Source organism: Theropithecus gelada, chromosome 1 (assembly GCF_003255815.1).
Source record: "Theropithecus gelada isolate Dixy chromosome 1, Tgel_1.0, whole genome shotgun sequence".
NCBI classification, from domain to species: Eukaryota; Metazoa; Chordata; class Mammalia; order Primates; family Cercopithecidae; genus Theropithecus; species Theropithecus gelada.
Genome location: NC_037668.1, coordinates 182,788,188 through 182,805,855, shown reverse-complemented (window position 1 = coordinate 182,805,855; position 17,668 = coordinate 182,788,188). Strand labels below are relative to the sequence as shown.

Below are 17,668 nucleotides of genomic sequence, written 5' to 3'. Positions count from 1 at the left end.
GAATGTGCAGACAAGTGGTGTCAGGCCACAGAGAACATGGGGAACAGTGTTAAGTTATGGATAGTAAAAGAAGTGGGTGTCTACTTTGGATAGGGGAGCGAGGGTGAGATTCAGGGCCTTGGTCGTGTGTAGATTTGGGTCTGTGGCAAGGGTGAATGCCAGTGCTCAGGCACTTTGACATTCTCCGCTCTGACCCATGTTGAAGGAAATGTATTGTCTGACCCTGCTCACTTCTCTGCCCCTCCACTCTTCACCTACTCCCAGGAGACTGTTATTCAGGGGATGAGAATCCTGACATTGAGTGTGCTGACTGCCCAATTGGTTTCTACAACGATCCGCACGACCCCCGCAGCTGCAAGCCCTGTCCCTGTCATAACGGGTTCAGCTGCTCAGTGATGCCGGAGACAGAGGAGGTGGTGTGCAATAACTGCCCTCCCGGGGTCACCGGTAAGGCCACGGGTCTGCTCCACTACCTGCCTCCTCCTGTCCTGATGCCATGAATGTGTGCAAATAGCTTCTATTCTGAGGAATTTCTAGGAAATTGTAATGACTTCGGGTTCACCTAAATGTGCTCACTCTAAAGATAATGTCTTAAAGATAAGATATTGCGATGCCCAAGAGGTAAAGTGGATTAAGCAAGAGCAGAGTGCAATTATGGGGGAAAACACCTGAAGCTGTTTTGAGAGGTTTGTCATTAGAAGATGACATTTTCAGACCAAGCACATGGTTTGTTTCTTAATGAACTGAGATAAAGAGGGAAAACTTAGTGACCTCTTAAATGTCACATCCTTCTGCTGGTCAGTCTGAAAGAAGAATGGATTCTTCAGCAGCCGTTTTGGGGGTATTGCTCAAAACCTTACTACTTCTGTGGAGCTGCCTGCTTTTCCCCAGCCAGCTAGTTAAGCCTCCTAGTGGCGCTGCTGTGTTCTGCAACCTGCGGTGGGCATGGAGTGAGAGGGCCAGCCCTGCCTTGCACGCCTGCTCCTGAGGGCTTTGTTCGGGGGTCCCTGGAGAAGCACATTTCTCTGGTTCTTCTAGAGGGTGACTTGCAACTTTAGGTCTCTGCATCTGGTCTTCCTCCTGATGGATGTCGACCTAGGCTTGGTCATTTGTTCCTTCCCAGGTGCCCGCTGTGAGCTCTGTGCTGATGGCTACTTTGGGGACCCCTTTGGTGAACATGGCCCAGTGAGGCCTTGTCAGCCCTGTCAATGCAACAACAATGTGGACCCCAGTGCCTCTGGGAACTGTGACCGGCTGACAGGCAGGTGTCTGAAGTGTATCCACAACACAGCCGGCATCTACTGTGACCAGTGCAAAGCAGGCTACTTCGGGGACCCGTTGGCTCCCAATCCAGCAGAAAAGTGTCGAGGTAGGACTCCACCCCAGGCAGGCTGTGTCTGTGTGTGCCTGTGTACATATGCGCTTGCTTGCCATCTAAGCAGGGGCAATGGCAGTTCATATTGCGATGTTACTTTGGTTCTCTGACCAAATTGACCCGCGAGCACCTTGGGCCTTTCTTCATCTGTCAAAGGCCTTAAGACAGGTTTCCCCTGTAGCCAGGTCTGGAAGACAGAGCTAGGTTAAAGCTGGGTGGGAGAAGTGAAAAGGGTCAGGTTTACATTCCTACGCAGAAGGGGAGATAACACGGGGCCATATCCTATGCCCAATCCCAAGCAGCGAGGCAGGGAAGTGGCCGCCAAACCTGTTGTAGGAGAGTAATAAGTGACTCGAGAGTAAGCCTGAGCAAACTCAAGTGGGAAGGGGAGTGGGCTGTAAAGTAGTTTAAGAGACTCTCTCAGAAGTCAGCATAATTGATGTATAGAAAGGTAAGAGTCGAAAGTTCTCCTAACAAGACAGCTTCAAAGTAGCAGCTGTAGTGGAGCATTCCTGAGGCCTGCTGCACATCAAAGCATGAATGTGCAGACTGGTCCTCTTGCCCAGCTCTGCTTTCAAATCTTTGTACATCTTATATTCTAGAGGCAAGTTCAGTTCTAGAGGAGCTGGCCTGCCCCACAGACTCACCCCTCAGTCCCAGGCTGACCTTGGTGCCCAGAACTCAGGATTTTGTTCACCCTAACTTTGTTTATAAAGTCCAGAATGGGGCCAGGCATAGTGGCTCAAGCCTGTAGTCCCAGCACTTTGGGAGGCCGAGGCGAGTGGATCACCTGAGGTTGCGAGTTCAAGAGCAGCCTGGCTAACATGGTGAAACCCCATCTCTACTAAAAATACAAATATTAGCTGGATGTGGTGGTGGGTGCCTGGAATCCCAGCTACTCAGGAGGCTGAGGCACAAGAATCTCTTGAACCCGGGAGGCAGAGGTTGTAGTGAGCCGAGATCGTGTCACTGTACTCCAGCCTGGGCAACAGCACAAGAGTCTGTCTCAAAAAACAACAACAACAACAAAAAGTCCAGAGCCACTCTGGACAACCAGGTTAGAAGACTCTTGGTTCCTCATGAAGACCCGGAGGTTTGCATGGAGCTCACAGCCTCCCACTCACACAAGAGTCTCCACTTTGAAGTGCTTGAGGACCTCTGCAACCTGAGGCTTCTACTTAGTGGTACAAATCCCTTGGGGAATTCTGGACCAGACCAGCCCAGACCCCAATCTCTGGGTTGGCTGTGATGTGCTAGAAAGCACCTCATGAGAGGAAAAGCCCATGTGACACCAGCAGGACTGAGTTCAAGTCCAGTTTTGTAACATACCTATTATATTGTGCTAATTATGCCAATTACTCCCTCTGAGCCTCAGTTTCCTCATATGTATGATTAATATTTAACTCAAAGTGGTGGATAAAAGAAAGCTCCCTATACACACTATAATTCTAGTTATATATTCTAACTATATTCTGTCTTTAATTGTAGCTGTAATTCTAGGTTACTAACAGAAATTTCACGGGCTTTATACCACACATTTCTTCACTCAACTATCCTTTATCAAGCGCATACCATGTACCCAGTGTGGACCTAGATACTGAGGCTATAATGGTGAATAAGTCATCCCAACTCTCGAAGAGTTTTATGATAATAAGGAAGATATACAAATATGTATGCAAATAATGACAACACACGTAGATATGTAATCAGCGTTTTGTGCGCACTGAAGATAGAACAACCCAGAGAATCACTGTCACCCAGAGAATCACTGTAATCATCAAAGTGTCTCACCCACTATCATATCCTTAACTCCTATAACAGAACCTGGCTTAATCAATTTGATTGGATGAATAAAGGTATTACTTTCTTAACTGTATTTCCTACACCAGAGGCCGCAGAACAGAGGAAAGAACATTGGCCCTTCCTGAGCTCTCATTGTCACTTGCCATTTACTTGCCATGTAACGTCAGGCAAATTACTCAACTTCCTGAGCTCACATTCCTCATCTGCAAAATAGAGGGGGATGTCTACATCTGGCATGTAATGGGCCCAGAAGAAATGTTATTCACCTTGAAAGCAAAGCCAGAGTGCCTGCAGAATATCTAACAGGCTTTTAGTTTAACAGGGGGAGGAAAATGAGCACTGCCAGAAAGGCTATAATCTCCCCGCAGGCACACACACCAGGCAAACCTGCCGCGTGATTCCTAAGACCTATCTGTATTAAGAAGGTGCATGGAGGCGTAGAAGGATTCTCTGCTGCTGGAGGCTTGATCTCCTTCCTTGTATCTTTGCTCTACCTCCAGTTTCTAGACTAGTTTGATGTGAATGCTCCATTTGTCTGTCTTTTGTCTCTAGCTTGCAACTGTAACCCCATGGGCTCAGAGCCTGTAGAATGTCGAAGTGATGGCACCTGTGTTTGTAAGCCAGGATTCGGTGGCCCCAGCTGTGAGCACGGAGCATTCAGCTGTCCAGCTTGCTATAATCAAGTGAAGATTCAGGTATGCGTTCTTCTCTTTACCACCCCTAACCCCACAGAATCAAATCCTTAAGTGTCCACTGGGTGGTTCTGTCACAGATCTAGGACCCTCCTAGTCTCCTGAGGATGGGAGTGTGATTACTATTTCTTTCTTTAAAAATTGCTGTATTAAAAAAATTCTGTATAGTGATAATACTTCAGGTTTATGTTCTTATATATACCATTTTCAAAACCTCTTTTGCAGATACTGTTTCATTTGGCACTAATGATAACTTAGTTGAGTTGAATGGAAAAGTATTCTGACCTCAGTTTTCATTGGTCAAATAAAGTCTCAAAATACTTGAAATTTTTCAAAGTGATATGGCTAGGTGGAACTCGGAATCCCGACCATGTCCCCTAACTGAGTTCAGGGCTCTTCCCACTATAATATGTCACTTTCCAGCTTGATTTTTCTTTTCAACAGATGTCTTTGTAAAACAAATGAAGAAAAACATAAACATAAAAGATACCAGGAGTCCAGAAAGTATCAAGGCTTCCCAAACAAGAATGGCCTCCAGAAATTTCTCATTTGAATTCCAGAGAAGAATGAACTTGATGTTCTTGTTAATTATTAACTATTTTTCTTCCTGGAGTGAGGATTGGGGAAGACAAAGGTCCAAACAGAACTCCAAATGTAGAACAAACTCAACTTGTTTTTTAAACTGATCTATTTAACAAGCCTTTTACGCATTTCCTTTGCGTCAGGCACTGTTCTCTTGTCTCTAGCTTGCAACTGCTTTCACTTTACAAATACTAACTGCATAGTAAAGCTTGAGCTTTACAGATGTTAACCCAGGTAGTCCAAATAATAACTTTAGAAGATACTATTCTTATTTTCATTATCCTAATTTTATAGATAAAGAAAGTGACTTGCCCAAGGTCATACAGCTAGTGAGTAGTGAGGCCAGGATTCAAACTCAAGGACTCTAGGCTCCAGGGTCTGAAATTTTAACCACTATGACATGCTAAGCGTTTCTGGACTTTTAGTATTATCCCCAGGGTACCTGGTATTGGACAATCCCTTGGGTACATGGTCTCCACCCTCTGTTCTGATCTTTCTTTTGTGGTTTCAGATGGATCAGTTTATGCAGCAGCTTCAGAGAATGGAGGCCCTGATTTCAAAGGCTCAGGGTGGTGATGGAGCAGTACTTGATACAGAGCTGGAAGGCAGGATGCAGCAGGCTGAGCAGGCCCTTCGGGACATTCTGAGAGATGCCCAGATTTCAGAAGGTGATGAAGGCCAAATTCCCTTCAGACAGAAGAGAATTCATAGTCCTAGAAGGAATGGCTACGTTAGGTCATAAAATCTTCTGTGGTTATCAGTTCAGCAAATATCTCCAACCAGCCCTTGCAGAAGTGGAAGGACTGTCTGTGACATTCCCCCTGCAACTTGAATGATGGAGATAAAAGAATGGTTGCATGCATTTCTCTATTGTGTTTTTGTCATTTGGCCATAAGCCAGTCAACCCTCCGTTATGTTTGCTAACTCTATGCTGACCCAGAAAGTGCTCATGCTCCCTTTCCTTCTTTGCTTTCAGGTGCTAGCAGATCCCTTGGTCTCCAGTTGGCCAAGGTGAGAAGCCAAGAGAACAGCTACCGGAGCCGCCTGGATGACCTCAAGATGACTGTGGAAAGAGTTCGGGCCCTGGGAAGTCAGTACCAGAACCAAGTTCGGGATACTCACAGGCTCATCACTCAGATGCAGCTGAGCCTGGCAGAAAGCGAAGCTTCCTTGGGAAACACTGTAGGTTTTGCTGGGCTAGGGTATTGAGAATTACTGCTGTGTTGGGAGATCTACTTCTAGATCTCACTGACTCACTTTATTTCTCAGTGGCTCACTTTCTGCTTCTGATCTACCTGACAGGTGGTTGGACTTCTTTTCCTTGCAACAGTCACATCTATTTATGTATTTGGCCTTCTGCAGTTTCCTATTTTACTGCATTATGTTCTTCTCCCTAGTTCATTTATTTCTAACTACATCCTCGTCTTGGCCCTGCCTCACCTCCCTTCTGCCTATCTCCTAGCTTGTTAACTCCCAGAGGGCAGGATTTACTTTAGTTCATATTTACTTTCTCAGCCTACAGTACAGTGTATAGCTGTGGTAAATGTCTGGTGCATGAATGAATGGATGAATGAATGAATGAAAAGGAAGGAAGGAAAGAAAGAAGAAAGGAGGAAGGAAGGGACAGAGGGAAAGAAGGACAAAGGAAGAGAGGAAGGAAGGAAGGAAGGGAGGGAGGGAGGGAACCCAATAAAGACATGGTTTTGAAAATGGGAAAAAAATGCTGCCAATATGATTTTCTTAATGTAGTTTGTAATGTGGTAGGAGGGAGAGATTTGATTGAGCACTCTTCTATTTCTGAATGAAGAAGGCTATGGTGACAGTAATGTAAATGATGGGTGGGAGATGAATAGAGGAAGTGGAATGATAATCAGACACTATAATAAGGAAGTCACATTGAAAATAATGTGTATTGATTGTTTCCTTTAGTACGAAAATGTTTGCTGTAGAAAATAAATAACAATTCTCTATGATCCCATTACTATCAAATAACTACTGTTAAAACTTGGAATATATTCTACTGGACTTTAAATTCATATAAAAATATGTACATGTATATATTTTTATTTTTAATTTTTTTGGCTCCCAGCAAGAAAAGAATTTTTGTTTTGTTTGTTTGTTGTTGTTTTGGTTTTTTTTTAATGTATATATATTTTAATGCATCTATATCTATATACAGACTTTTTTGAACTTGGATTTCTTTGTTCTTGTCTATACATACTTTTTTTTTTTTTTTGGAGATGGAGTTTTGCTCTTGTTGCCCAGGCTGGAGTACAATGGTGCGATCTTGGCTCACTGCAACCTTCACCTCCCAGGTTCAGGCGATTCTTCTGCCTCAGCCTCCCGAGTAGCTGGGATCACAGGCATCTGCCACCATGTCTGGCTAATTATTGCATTTTTAGTAGGAATGGGGTTTCACCATGTTGGTCAGGCTGATCTTGAACTCCTGACCTCAGGTGATTCACCCGCCCCGGTCTCCCAAAGTGCTGGGATTACAGGTATGAGCCACCACACCCAGCCTATACATACTTTTTAAAAATAGAATGATAATGGTGAATAGAGGCATGGTGTAAGTGTCAGCGTGTGGAACCCTGTGTGACTAATGACAAGTGGTTCTGACAGGACAGATGCTGCACCTGCTTAAGTTCCATGGCCAAGTGCAAATCCTTAACCGATTCGCCTTAACCGATTCTCCTTTTCCCACAGAACATTCCTGCCTCAGACCACTACGTGGGGCCAAATGGCTTTAAAAGTCTGGCTCAGGAGGCCACGAGATTAGCAGAAAGGTGAGCAGCATTAGAGGGCACCTCTGCTTCAAGCCGTCTCTGCCAGGTCAGACTTGAATAAGACGGTAGGGTATCAGGGACCCAAGCATGATATTTATTCTCTCCAGGCTCCTTTGCAGCCATTCCCTACCTTGAAACCAATTTTTAACCACTTGGCTTTTACTGCATGTAAGTGGCCACTGGGCAGGGTCATTTGGCAGGAGTTGGGGGTGAGGGTGTTTCTTTCCCACATTTCCCTATGACTCACAGTATGGCTGTGGTGTATGTCAGATGTGATTCCTCCGGCCACGTGAAATGAATCAGCCCTTGGAAGAGAAAGCTCTGCAGCTTTCAGGGACTCCCACACCAAGCCTGGGAACAAGTAGCAACGAGTTGTTTGTTAGCCTGTGGGGGCCAAGACTGCAGAGGGGGAACTTCCTCCTGAAAACCGGCTCTGCAGGGCCCCAATGATAACATGCATCTCCCTTCATCCTTGACTCTGACTAGAAATCCTATGGTGTTTAAGAGGTTTGCTGGTAGGGGAGTGCTCAGCAGGGTGGCAGACTCTGTTAATCCCAAGTGGAATTCAGTCAGCGGAAGAGGGCTGATTTGTGTATTTGTAACATGAGCTGCCTCCTGAGTGCATTGATTTTTGGTTTTGTTTCTCTGGGTTTTTTTTTTCAAAAAAGCACTTTTTAGAACCAGGAGGAACCAAAAGTATCCAGGGAAATTTTATAGACATGCTTTGTCCCCCTAGTGGTGGGTCCAGTTTAGAGCTGAAGCGAAAGTGAGTAGGGGTTGGATCCTGGGTGAAACAAGACCTAGAGGTTTCTTCCTGCAGCAAACAACTTACAGATGCAGTGTTTTATCACCTGAGACTGCTCCCACCCATCTCCACCCTCCACTCCGCTCCCGGCCTCCAGTGATTATGCCATAAACGGATAAGATCACTACAAGGTCTATGACATGAGGCGAATTCTCCAAAACACCTTCTGCTTCTTGATAGCGCCTCTAATTCCATGTAATTTGGGTCAGTTCTGTAGGGTTTTTCTAAATCAAACCAGCTCCCATGCTCTTTACCCTTCGTTTAACTGAACGACCTAAAGGAAGCCCTTTGCGTGAAAACTCTTATTCTTTTGTTTTTAATCCTTTCAGCCACGTTGAGTCGGCCAGTAACATGGAGCAACTGACAAAAGAAACTGAGGACTATTCCAAACAAGCCCTCTCACTGGTGCACAAGGCCCTGCGTGAAGGAGGCGGAAGCGGAAGCGGAAGCTTGGATGGCGCTGTGGTGCAGGGGGTTGTGGAAAAGTATGTTCCTACGGGTCCGCCCGTGGCTCATATACCTTAGATACTCCCAGGGCAAAATGCTAACTGTACTTGAGGGGCACCGTACTAGCTGTAAAAACATATTATTAATGAGAATAAGAGGGCCGAAAACATGGGAGTTTTACTTTGGGGAAAAGTAGATATTTTTAAGACTGGAAGAAAAAAAGGTTGGTTAGTCTAAATAAAATTTATGTTTTGATTGTGATTACAATACTTGGAGGTATGGTCACTCTCTGGTGTATGAAGGGTGTGAGTAAACCCATCTGATGGCATGGGGAGATATAAAAATACAGAAATATATTTCTGTTATCAAGAAGTGGGGAACTTGGGATTGAATTTTTCTGACCCAACCTATATAAATTAAAAGGCTTATGTTTAGTAGAGAGGGACACGTATCTGATAAATAATTTTATTTGGTTCTTCTGGTTATTCCAACTACATACTTTCAAGACAACAGGGTGAAATTTTGCTTTTATTAAGAAAAAAAGGGGGGCTGGGTGTGGTGGTTCACTCTTGTAGTCTCAGCTACTTAGGAGGCTGAATTGGGAGGATTGCTTGAGCGTGGGAGGATGAGGCTGCAGTGAGCTGTGATCATGCCACTGCACTCCAGCCTGGACAACAGAGTGAAACCCTGTCTCAAAAAAAAAAAAAAAAAAAAAAGAATTCTCAAAGTCCTCTTTTTGTTACTGCGCCCTTCCCACCCCACCCCCAATACCAGATTGGAGAAAACCAAGTCCCTGGCCCAGCAGTTGACAAGGGAGGCCACTCAAGCGGAAACTGAAGCAGATAGGTCTTATCAGCACAGTCTCCGCCTCCTGGATTCGGTGTCTCAGCTTCAGGGAGTCAATGATCAGACCTTTCAGGTGAGGGCATCTGGCCTGTGTGCTTGACATACAGGAGGGCCATAAATACTTTCTTCTCTGGGGGTGCCATAATATTGTTCAACCATTCAGTTTTTTCTCCATGTTGACCATTTCTGTTTTAGAGTGGGAAGAGTATTTAGCCTTCTTAATTATCCATTTCCTTGTTCTTAAACCCCAATCCTAGTCTCTGGAAAGGCTTTGACCCATACTAAACCTATTACTGGATAAAAGTTTTATGTATCTTCCTTAGTTCTGGAGACTGTTGAAATCTGTGGGAAATTTTTATAAAGTTTTTTGTTTACACTTGAGTCCAACCTATAGTATATCTCTATGTATAGCCACTCGGAGATGACTTGTTCTCAAAAGTTTTGCATTGTTTCTGCCATCAGTTCCCTTAACAATTCCAAACTTACTAGATTAAGAAAATTTTGTTTACTACCTACAGAAAAAAAAATTCACAATTCCCATGGATATATGTTCCCATGAATATATAAACTAATATGTAAAAATTTAAAAAATAAAAAAGAACAGACACAAAGCCTGTTTGACATTGAGGGGACCTGCTGCCTTACTTTCATGGGGCATACTGACTCATTTCTGTTAGGTTTGGGGCCTGGATGGCTAGTGACTATTTTCTTGGCTTCTTAAGGCTGTTGCTATTTTCAAACAATGGTGCCAGGTCCTAACAAAGCTGGTGTGGTAACTGGTAAGCAGAAGTCAGACTCCTTGGTTTCTTTGGGCTCACAGGTGGAAGAAGCAAAGAGGATCAAACAAAAAGCTGATTCACTCTCAAGCCTGGTGACCAGGCATATGGATGAGTTCAAACGTGCACAAAAGAATCTGGGAGACTGGAAAGAAGAAACACAGCAGCTCTTACAGAATGGAAAGAATGGGAGAGAAGTATTACTTTGTTAATTCATTAACTCAATAAACATGTATTGAATGCCTACCATATGAATACATATGGCAAGAAGAATAATCAAAAGCTCTCTGACCAGGCACGGTGGTTCATCCCTATAATCCCAGCACTTTTAGAGGCCAAGCCGGGAGGATCACTTGAACTCAGGAGTTTGAGACCAGCGTAGGCAGCATAGTGAGGCCCCTATCTCTACAAAAAATAAAAAATAAAAAAATAGCTGGGCATGATGACACATGCCTATAGTCCCAGCTACTTGAGAGGCTGAGGTGAGAGGATCGCTTGAGCTCAGGAATTCGAGTGAGCCACGATTACATCACTGTACTCCAGCCTGGGTGACAGAGCAAGACCTTGTTTCTGGAAAAATCAACAATGAAGGCACTGCTTATGGAAGAAGTAACAGTTGCAGAGATCTTGGTGTGATTAGCTCAGCTCCACCCAGTGAGTCAGCCCTCAAACCTAGGAATAGGACCTAGGCCTCTTGGGTCTAATTTTGGTCTAGCTCAGTCTACTACTTGACTTCAGGAAATATCTAGAGTTAAAATTATGATTTATAAAACCGTTCCTGTCCCTGATGGTAGACTAGAGTTTGACCATTCTCTATATGGAATGTGTCATGGACTTATAAAGTTTGCTTTGTCCCAGATTGTAGAGGGGTTTGCTACAGCACCCCTAGACTCTGCAGTGAATCACAACAATCTGCTGTCATAAAATGTGTCAGAGTGATTTTGCCAGCAGGAATGTACTTCCTCTAATCTTGTTCTGTCTGCCTTTTTATAGAAATCAGATCAGCTGCTTTCCCGTGCCAATCTTGCTAAAAGCAGAGCACAAGAAGCACTAAGTATGGGCAATGCCACTTTTTATGAAGTTGAGAGCATCCTTAAAAACCTCAGAGGTTAGTACTTCATGGTTCAGGTCACTTGAGTATTTTAAGGGTATAGCCATGACTGATTTCCTTTGAATTATCGTATATCTCTCAAAGTGGCAGGTATATTGGGATCCTTAGTAAATATCTTTCTAAATAAAATATTAATACATTAATATTTAATGTAGTAGTAATAATAGAGCTAGATGTCAGAAGCCTTGAGTTCTGATTTCTGCTGGGCCACCTGACCAGGCCAGACTAGCTATGTGACCATAGGCAAGTCACGTAACCTTTCCAGAACCTAATATCTTCCTCTTTAGAGACAAGGTTAAACTATGTGATCTCTAAAGTCCCTCACAGATGCAACATACTACTACTGTACAGACATTTTTCCTTTTCCTCTGTAGTCTGGTTGGTTCCAGTATAGAACTGATATGTTTCTTTGTGGTGATAACAGAGCAACCTTTGTCACTGCATCTAGATCCCAGGAGATTTGGATTTGTGCCTTGCAGATTTCATTAAAACGTCAGGCTTCTTCAGTAAAGCACAAAAGAGAAACATTCCTAAAATTTTGAAATTTTTTTCATGGAAAGTACTTCTCTATCCATTCAAACGCAAACCCAATTCTTATCATTGGAGCTTAGGGCTTAAAGCTCTGGCTTGATGCTTTGGGCTTCAAAGATTCTACCTGCTTCTGATCCACTCTGCAGTTTCGATACTCTTGCAGCGCTGTGGAACTTGGGCTGATTTTCGGTTTCTCTAAGCAACAGAATAATTATAACCCCTCCAATGCATCTTTTAAGATGCTTTCTCTTAGATAAGAAAGTTAATTCCAGCTGCAACTTCCCACACCCTCACCTCCAGTCAGTAATAACACTCTTTCAGGAATTTTTCTTTACAACATCAGCCCCTTTCACTCATTTGTAAGTTTGCTTTCATCTTCATGGCAGTTTTTTCTTTTCTTCATTTCAGAGTTTGACCTGCAGGTGGACAACAGAAAAGCAGAAGCTGAAGAAGCCATGAAGAGACTCTCCTACATCAGCCAGAAGGTTTCAGATGCCAGTGACAAGACCCAGCAAGCAGAAAGAGCCCTGGGGAGTGCTGCTGCTGATGCACAGAGGGCAAAGAATGGGGCCAGGGAGGCCCTGAAGATCTCCAGTGAGATTGAACAGGTAAAAGAGAAATCAACATGTGTGTTGGTACCAGTAGCACCAAACACAAGGGTGGTGTGGAGGGAAAGAGAGCATTGAGCTTATTTTAACCTCTGAGGCTCAGAGCCCTGTTGTGGTCCATGGCAGCCCCAGATTAAAAGACTATGACAGCAAAGAGGCATGACAGAGAATGATGTGTTTTTGGTCCTCTGGGTTTTCCCAAATGGTTCCTAACTCTGTTCAACATTTGGTGAGCGTTGAGTTGAGAGGGAAGCAGTGTCTTGCCACTGACCTTCCTAGTCCCTAAAAACATACCCCCAAATTAGCTTATTTGAGGCAAAGCTTGGCAAAGGGTGTGTTCCTAAGTCTGATTCTCTCATTATTCATCTAACTTACTCCATCAGGGCCTGGCTGCAGCTGTATTTTTTCTACGGTTGTCTTTGGGATGCTTTTGTACCTCACCTCTATCTCTCCTTCCGTCCCTGGCTCCTTTTCTTCTCCCAGGAGATTGGGAGTCTGAACTTGGAAGCCAATGTGACAGCAGATGGAGCCTTGGCCATGGAAAAGGGACTGGCCTCTCTTAAGGGTGAGATGAGGGAAGTGGAAGGAGAGCTGGAAAGGAAGGAGCTGGAGTTTGACACGAATATGGATGCAGTACAGATGGTGAGTTCCTGTTGCTTTCAACAGGAGATCCCTTTCAACTTGCCAACATGGAAAATACCTTTTCAAAGCTGGTTTGTGCTTATTTGTCCGCAGGTGATTACAGAAGCCCAGAGGGTTGACACCAGAGCCAAGAACACTGGAGTTACAATCCAAGACACACTCAACACATTGGATGGCCTCCTGTATCTGATGGGTATGTGAAGTACCCACATTCTCCAGGGCTTTGCTCCAGAACACTCACTATACCTAGCCCCAGTGAAGGGGAATCTCAGCTTTCCTTAAGAATATCAGTAAATGTGCTTTGTTTCCAGGCCCAGATACTTTGGGCAGGTTCCCTTACATTTACTGGACCCTGTTTTACCATTGCTAAGATGGGTCACTGAACACCTATTGCACTTGTGGGTAAAGGTCTGTGGGCCAAAGAACTGGGTGTATACAAGCAACTTCACAGAACACGAGACAGCTTGGGAATCCTGCTTAGGAGTCTGTCCTGGACCCTGAGAAGCCAGTGGACAGTTTTAAGCAGAGGAATAACATCACCACTGTATAAGATCCCTAGGGCAGCCAAGTGGAGAAAAGCTTGAAGGGGGGTTAGAGAGAAGGCAGGTTGAGACCACTTAAGATATTGTTGAAATAATTGAGGAGAGAAATGACAGGAGCCTGCTCTAAGGCAGTAGAATGGTGGCTGGGAAGATGTGAAGGAAGATTCTGCCAGTCTGTGAAGTCAAGAATCACTTGCCGGCCGGGTGTGGTGGCTCACACCTGTAATCCTAGCACTTTGGGAGACTGAAGTGGGTGGATCACCCGAGGTGAGGAGTTCAAGACCATCCTGGCCAACATGGTGAAACCCTGTCTCTACTAAAAGTACAAAAATTAGCCAGATGTGGTCATGGGTGCCTGTAATCCCAGCTACTCGGGAGGCTGAGGCAGGAGAATGACTTGAACCCGGGAGGCAGAGGTTGCAGTGAGCCAAGATTGTACCACTGCACTTCAGCCTAGGGGACAGAGCAAGACTGTCTCAAAAAAAAAAAGGGGAAAAAAAAAAAAAAAAAAGACTCACTTGCCAATTTTACATTTGTTCCTTCCCAAACCAAAGTTATACCTTGATGTAACCAGTGGGAGGAACTTGAGCTGCTCGGGTAAATAACCCAGAAGAAATGTGGTGAGAGTAGGCCTGTGAGATAATTTTAGGAAGATCTGATGGCATGGTGTGGAAGAAAATCAGATTTCCTTACAGAATCACTCCCAGAAGAAAACTTATTTTGGTTAAATTTCTGGATTTAGATAGAGCTGATATCAAACCCTTACTTGGACTGTTTTATCAAGCTTGGATTGCAGCAGATGTGGAACTAGGGATTCGTCACAGATTCCAGTAACATTTAGGAAAAGGTTTGGCTCTGCTATTCCAGTTCAGTAGAACACGTTTAAAACTGGATTTTTCTGTAGGGTGTCATCATCACCCTTAGAGACCAATATCATCTGTGTTGCCAGAGTCTTGGGTCTGCTTTGTGATCCAATGAGCCTACAACAGTAAAATGCCCTCAAAGGATTGAGAAGAAAACAAAAACAAAAACAAAAACCTCCCCAATTGAAACTTTAGCAGGGTTGTTTAGTGTTCTTAAAAAAAAAAAAAGGCAATGAAACTAATGAGACCTGTAAAGAGAATACAAGAGAGTAGGGACAGCAGGGTAGATGGAAGCTATTAAACATTTACTATGTGTCAGGTACCATGCCAGATGTTTTCATGGTGTAATATCATTTGTCTTGTAAAAATCCTCTATGGTGGGTTTTATCATTTTTATTATTTTATTTCATGAAGGACTGAACTGAGGCCTAGAGGTTAATAATGCCCCACAGGTCACATAGTAAATTGTAGAAGCAGGATCCAAACTGAGATATTTTTGCCTCCAATGCTTGTATTCTTTTCTAGTAACTCGTGCCACCTTCCCATAGACAAGGTTATCTTGTTCCCAAGCTTACTTAACTTCCTCTGCATGTCAGAAAATCCTAAATTCCTAAATTCTCCCTGGCCCCAAGTGAAAGATCCATTTGGATCAACATTTTTGTTACAGTGTTGTTTCTACTCTGTGTGCTCTCTTAAGTCCTGGAGCAATAAGAGATTAATTGTTCTAGGTATAATAAACTCATGCAGTCAAATACTATCACTTCAGCTCAGATACGTGAAGCAACTTGACCTTGAGTTCGAATTGACCAAGGGCCACTCAAACCTATGTGAACTAAATGGGTCTGGCCAGGTGCCCTTCATACTGACGTTAGTTTTAAATGGTCTATGGGTAACACGTACCTGAACGAATGTGATTTTATTTTAAATTGGAAATAAAATAACATCTAGTCAGATGACTGCTGTTTCAGGCCAGAATGATGTCGGACATCAATTTCTAGCAGCTGGAATCCATTCCCCAAATGGCAAAGCATACCTTGGCCTCTTTAACCCTGAAGCTCAGCCAGTTTCTAAAGGTCTTCTAATAGAAAACAGCAAGATATTTCTTAAGAGTGGTTTGGAAAGCATAATTTGGAGTTGATTCTAATCCTAGCAGTGACCTATGTTAGGCAAAGGACTTGGATAGTGCTCAGTCCCCTATGACCTTCAGTCCTCTTTTTCTTTTCTCAGAGCATTAACTACTGACCCTAACACGAAAGGAAAACTCCAGACATCATGTTGCTGAACTAGATAGCTCAGAGTCTCGAATAGGGTTGTTCATAGTCCAGTAGCTAGGCTAGCCTTCTCAGAACTCTTTCTAGATGATTTCTAATTTAAAATAAGCTTTAAAATTCATGGTATACTATTTGCTATAGGCAAGTGGAAACGGGAATTAGTTATGGGTATAGAAAGGCACTCATGTTCAAGGAAATCTAACTACAGGTTTTCTATGTTAACTCATGTCTCATTCCTTGAAATAGACCAGCCTGTCAGTGTAGATGAAGAGGGGCTGATCTTATTGGAGCAGAAGCTTTCCCGAGCCAAGAACCAGATCAACAGCCAACTGCGGCCCATGATGTCAGAGCTGGAAGAGAGGGCACGTCGGCAGAGGGGCCACCTCCATTTGCTGGAGACAAGCATAGATGGGATTCTGGCTGATGTGAAGAACTTAGAGAACATTAGGGACAACCTGCCCCCAGGCTGCTACAATACCCCGGTTCTTGAGCAACAGTGAAGCTGCCATAAAGATTTCTCAACTGAGGTTCTTGGGATACAGATCTCAGGGCTCGGGACCATGTCATGTGGGTGGGTGGGATGGGAACATTTGAACATGTTTAATGAGTATGCTCGTCAACTGACCTGACCCCATTCCTGATCCCGTGGCCAGGTTGTTGTCTTATTGCACCATACTCTTTGCTTCCTGATGCTGGGCAATGAGGCAGATAGCACTGGGTGTGAGATTGACCAAGGATCTGGACCCCAAAGAATAGACTGGATGGAAGGACAAACTGCACAGGCAGATGTTTGCCTCAGAATAGTCATAAATGGAGTCCTGGAATTTGGACAAGTGCTGTTGGGTTACAGTCAACCTATTCTTTGAGTAATGTGACTAAAGGAAAAAACTTTGACTTTGCCCAGGCATAAAATTCTTCCTACTGTCAGAACAGAGTGCAACCCAGTCACACTGTGGCCAGTAAAATACTAATGCCTCATATTGTCCACTGCAAGCTTCTTGCTGATCAGAGTTCCTCCTACTTACCACCCAGCATGTGAACATGTTCTTCACTTTCAAGCTGGAGGAAGTGAGCAGTGTTGGAGTGAGCACCTGTAAGGCAGGCCCATTTGGAGCAATCGTGCTTGCTGGTGCCTGCCACCTTTAAGTTTTGGACCCGGGCATGACATCCTTTCTTTTAATAATGCCATGGCAACTTAGAGATTATTAAAGTGTTTCCTACCAGCAAAGCAAATGTTAGAAAGGCATTTATGTTTTCAGTTTAAGAGTGATAGAAAAGTGTGGCTTGGGCATTGAAAGAGGTAAAATTCTCTAGATGTCTTAGTCATAATTCAATCCTACTTTTCAAACACCAAAAATGATAAGCATCAATGTATTTTATCTTATTTTCTCAATCTCCCCTCTCTTTCCTCCACCCATAACAAGAGAATGTTCCTAATCACACTTCGACTGGGTCACATCCATCCCTCCATTCATCCTTCCATCCATCCTTCCATCCATTACCTCCATCCATCCTTCCAACTTATATTTATTGAGTACCTACTGTGTGCCAGGGGCTGGTAGTACAGTGTTGACATAGTCTCTGCCCTCATAGAGTTGATTGTCTAGTGAGGAAGACAAGCATTTTAAAAAAATAAATTGAAACTTACAAACCTTGTTTGTCACAAGTGGTGTTTATTGCAATAACTGCTTGGTTTGCAACCTCTTTGCTCAACAGAACATATGTTGCAAGACCCTCCCATGGGGGCACTTGAGTTTTGGCAAAGCTGAGAGAGCTCTGGGTTGTGCACATTTCTAGCATTCCAACTGTCACTCTGCGCCTTTCTACAACTGATTGCAACAGACTCTTGAGTCATGATAACTCCAGTGGGAATTGCTGGAGAAACCAGAGGCACTTCCATCTCGGCTGGGAAGACTATGGTGCTGCCTTGCTTCTGTATTTCCTTGGATTTTCCTGAAAGTGTTTTTCAATAAAGAACAATTGCTAGA

General features: G+C 43.8%; 1 protein-coding gene across 1 annotated transcript in view; it reads left to right on the top strand.

Annotated features, from left to right (window-relative positions):
* The window catches only part of LAMC2 (laminin subunit gamma 2), a 59,173-nt gene extending 41,505 nt beyond the window's left edge, over window positions 1–17,668 (top strand). The window contains exons 10-23 of the mRNA XM_025405637.1: window positions 265–447; window positions 1,124–1,369; window positions 3,731–3,873; window positions 4,964–5,120; window positions 5,429–5,634; window positions 7,159–7,238; window positions 8,373–8,528; window positions 9,265–9,409; window positions 10,157–10,309; window positions 11,106–11,220; window positions 12,163–12,362; window positions 12,846–13,004; window positions 13,098–13,197; window positions 15,927–17,668. Of these exons, the coding sequence (XP_025261422.1) occupies window positions 265–447; window positions 1,124–1,369; window positions 3,731–3,873; window positions 4,964–5,120; window positions 5,429–5,634; window positions 7,159–7,238; window positions 8,373–8,528; window positions 9,265–9,409; window positions 10,157–10,309; window positions 11,106–11,220; window positions 12,163–12,362; window positions 12,846–13,004; window positions 13,098–13,197; window positions 15,927–16,180 (2,297 nt within the window). The 3' untranslated portion in view covers window positions 16,181–17,668. The remainder of the gene's footprint in view (window positions 1–264; window positions 448–1,123; window positions 1,370–3,730; window positions 3,874–4,963; window positions 5,121–5,428; window positions 5,635–7,158; window positions 7,239–8,372; window positions 8,529–9,264; window positions 9,410–10,156; window positions 10,310–11,105; window positions 11,221–12,162; window positions 12,363–12,845; window positions 13,005–13,097; window positions 13,198–15,926) is intronic.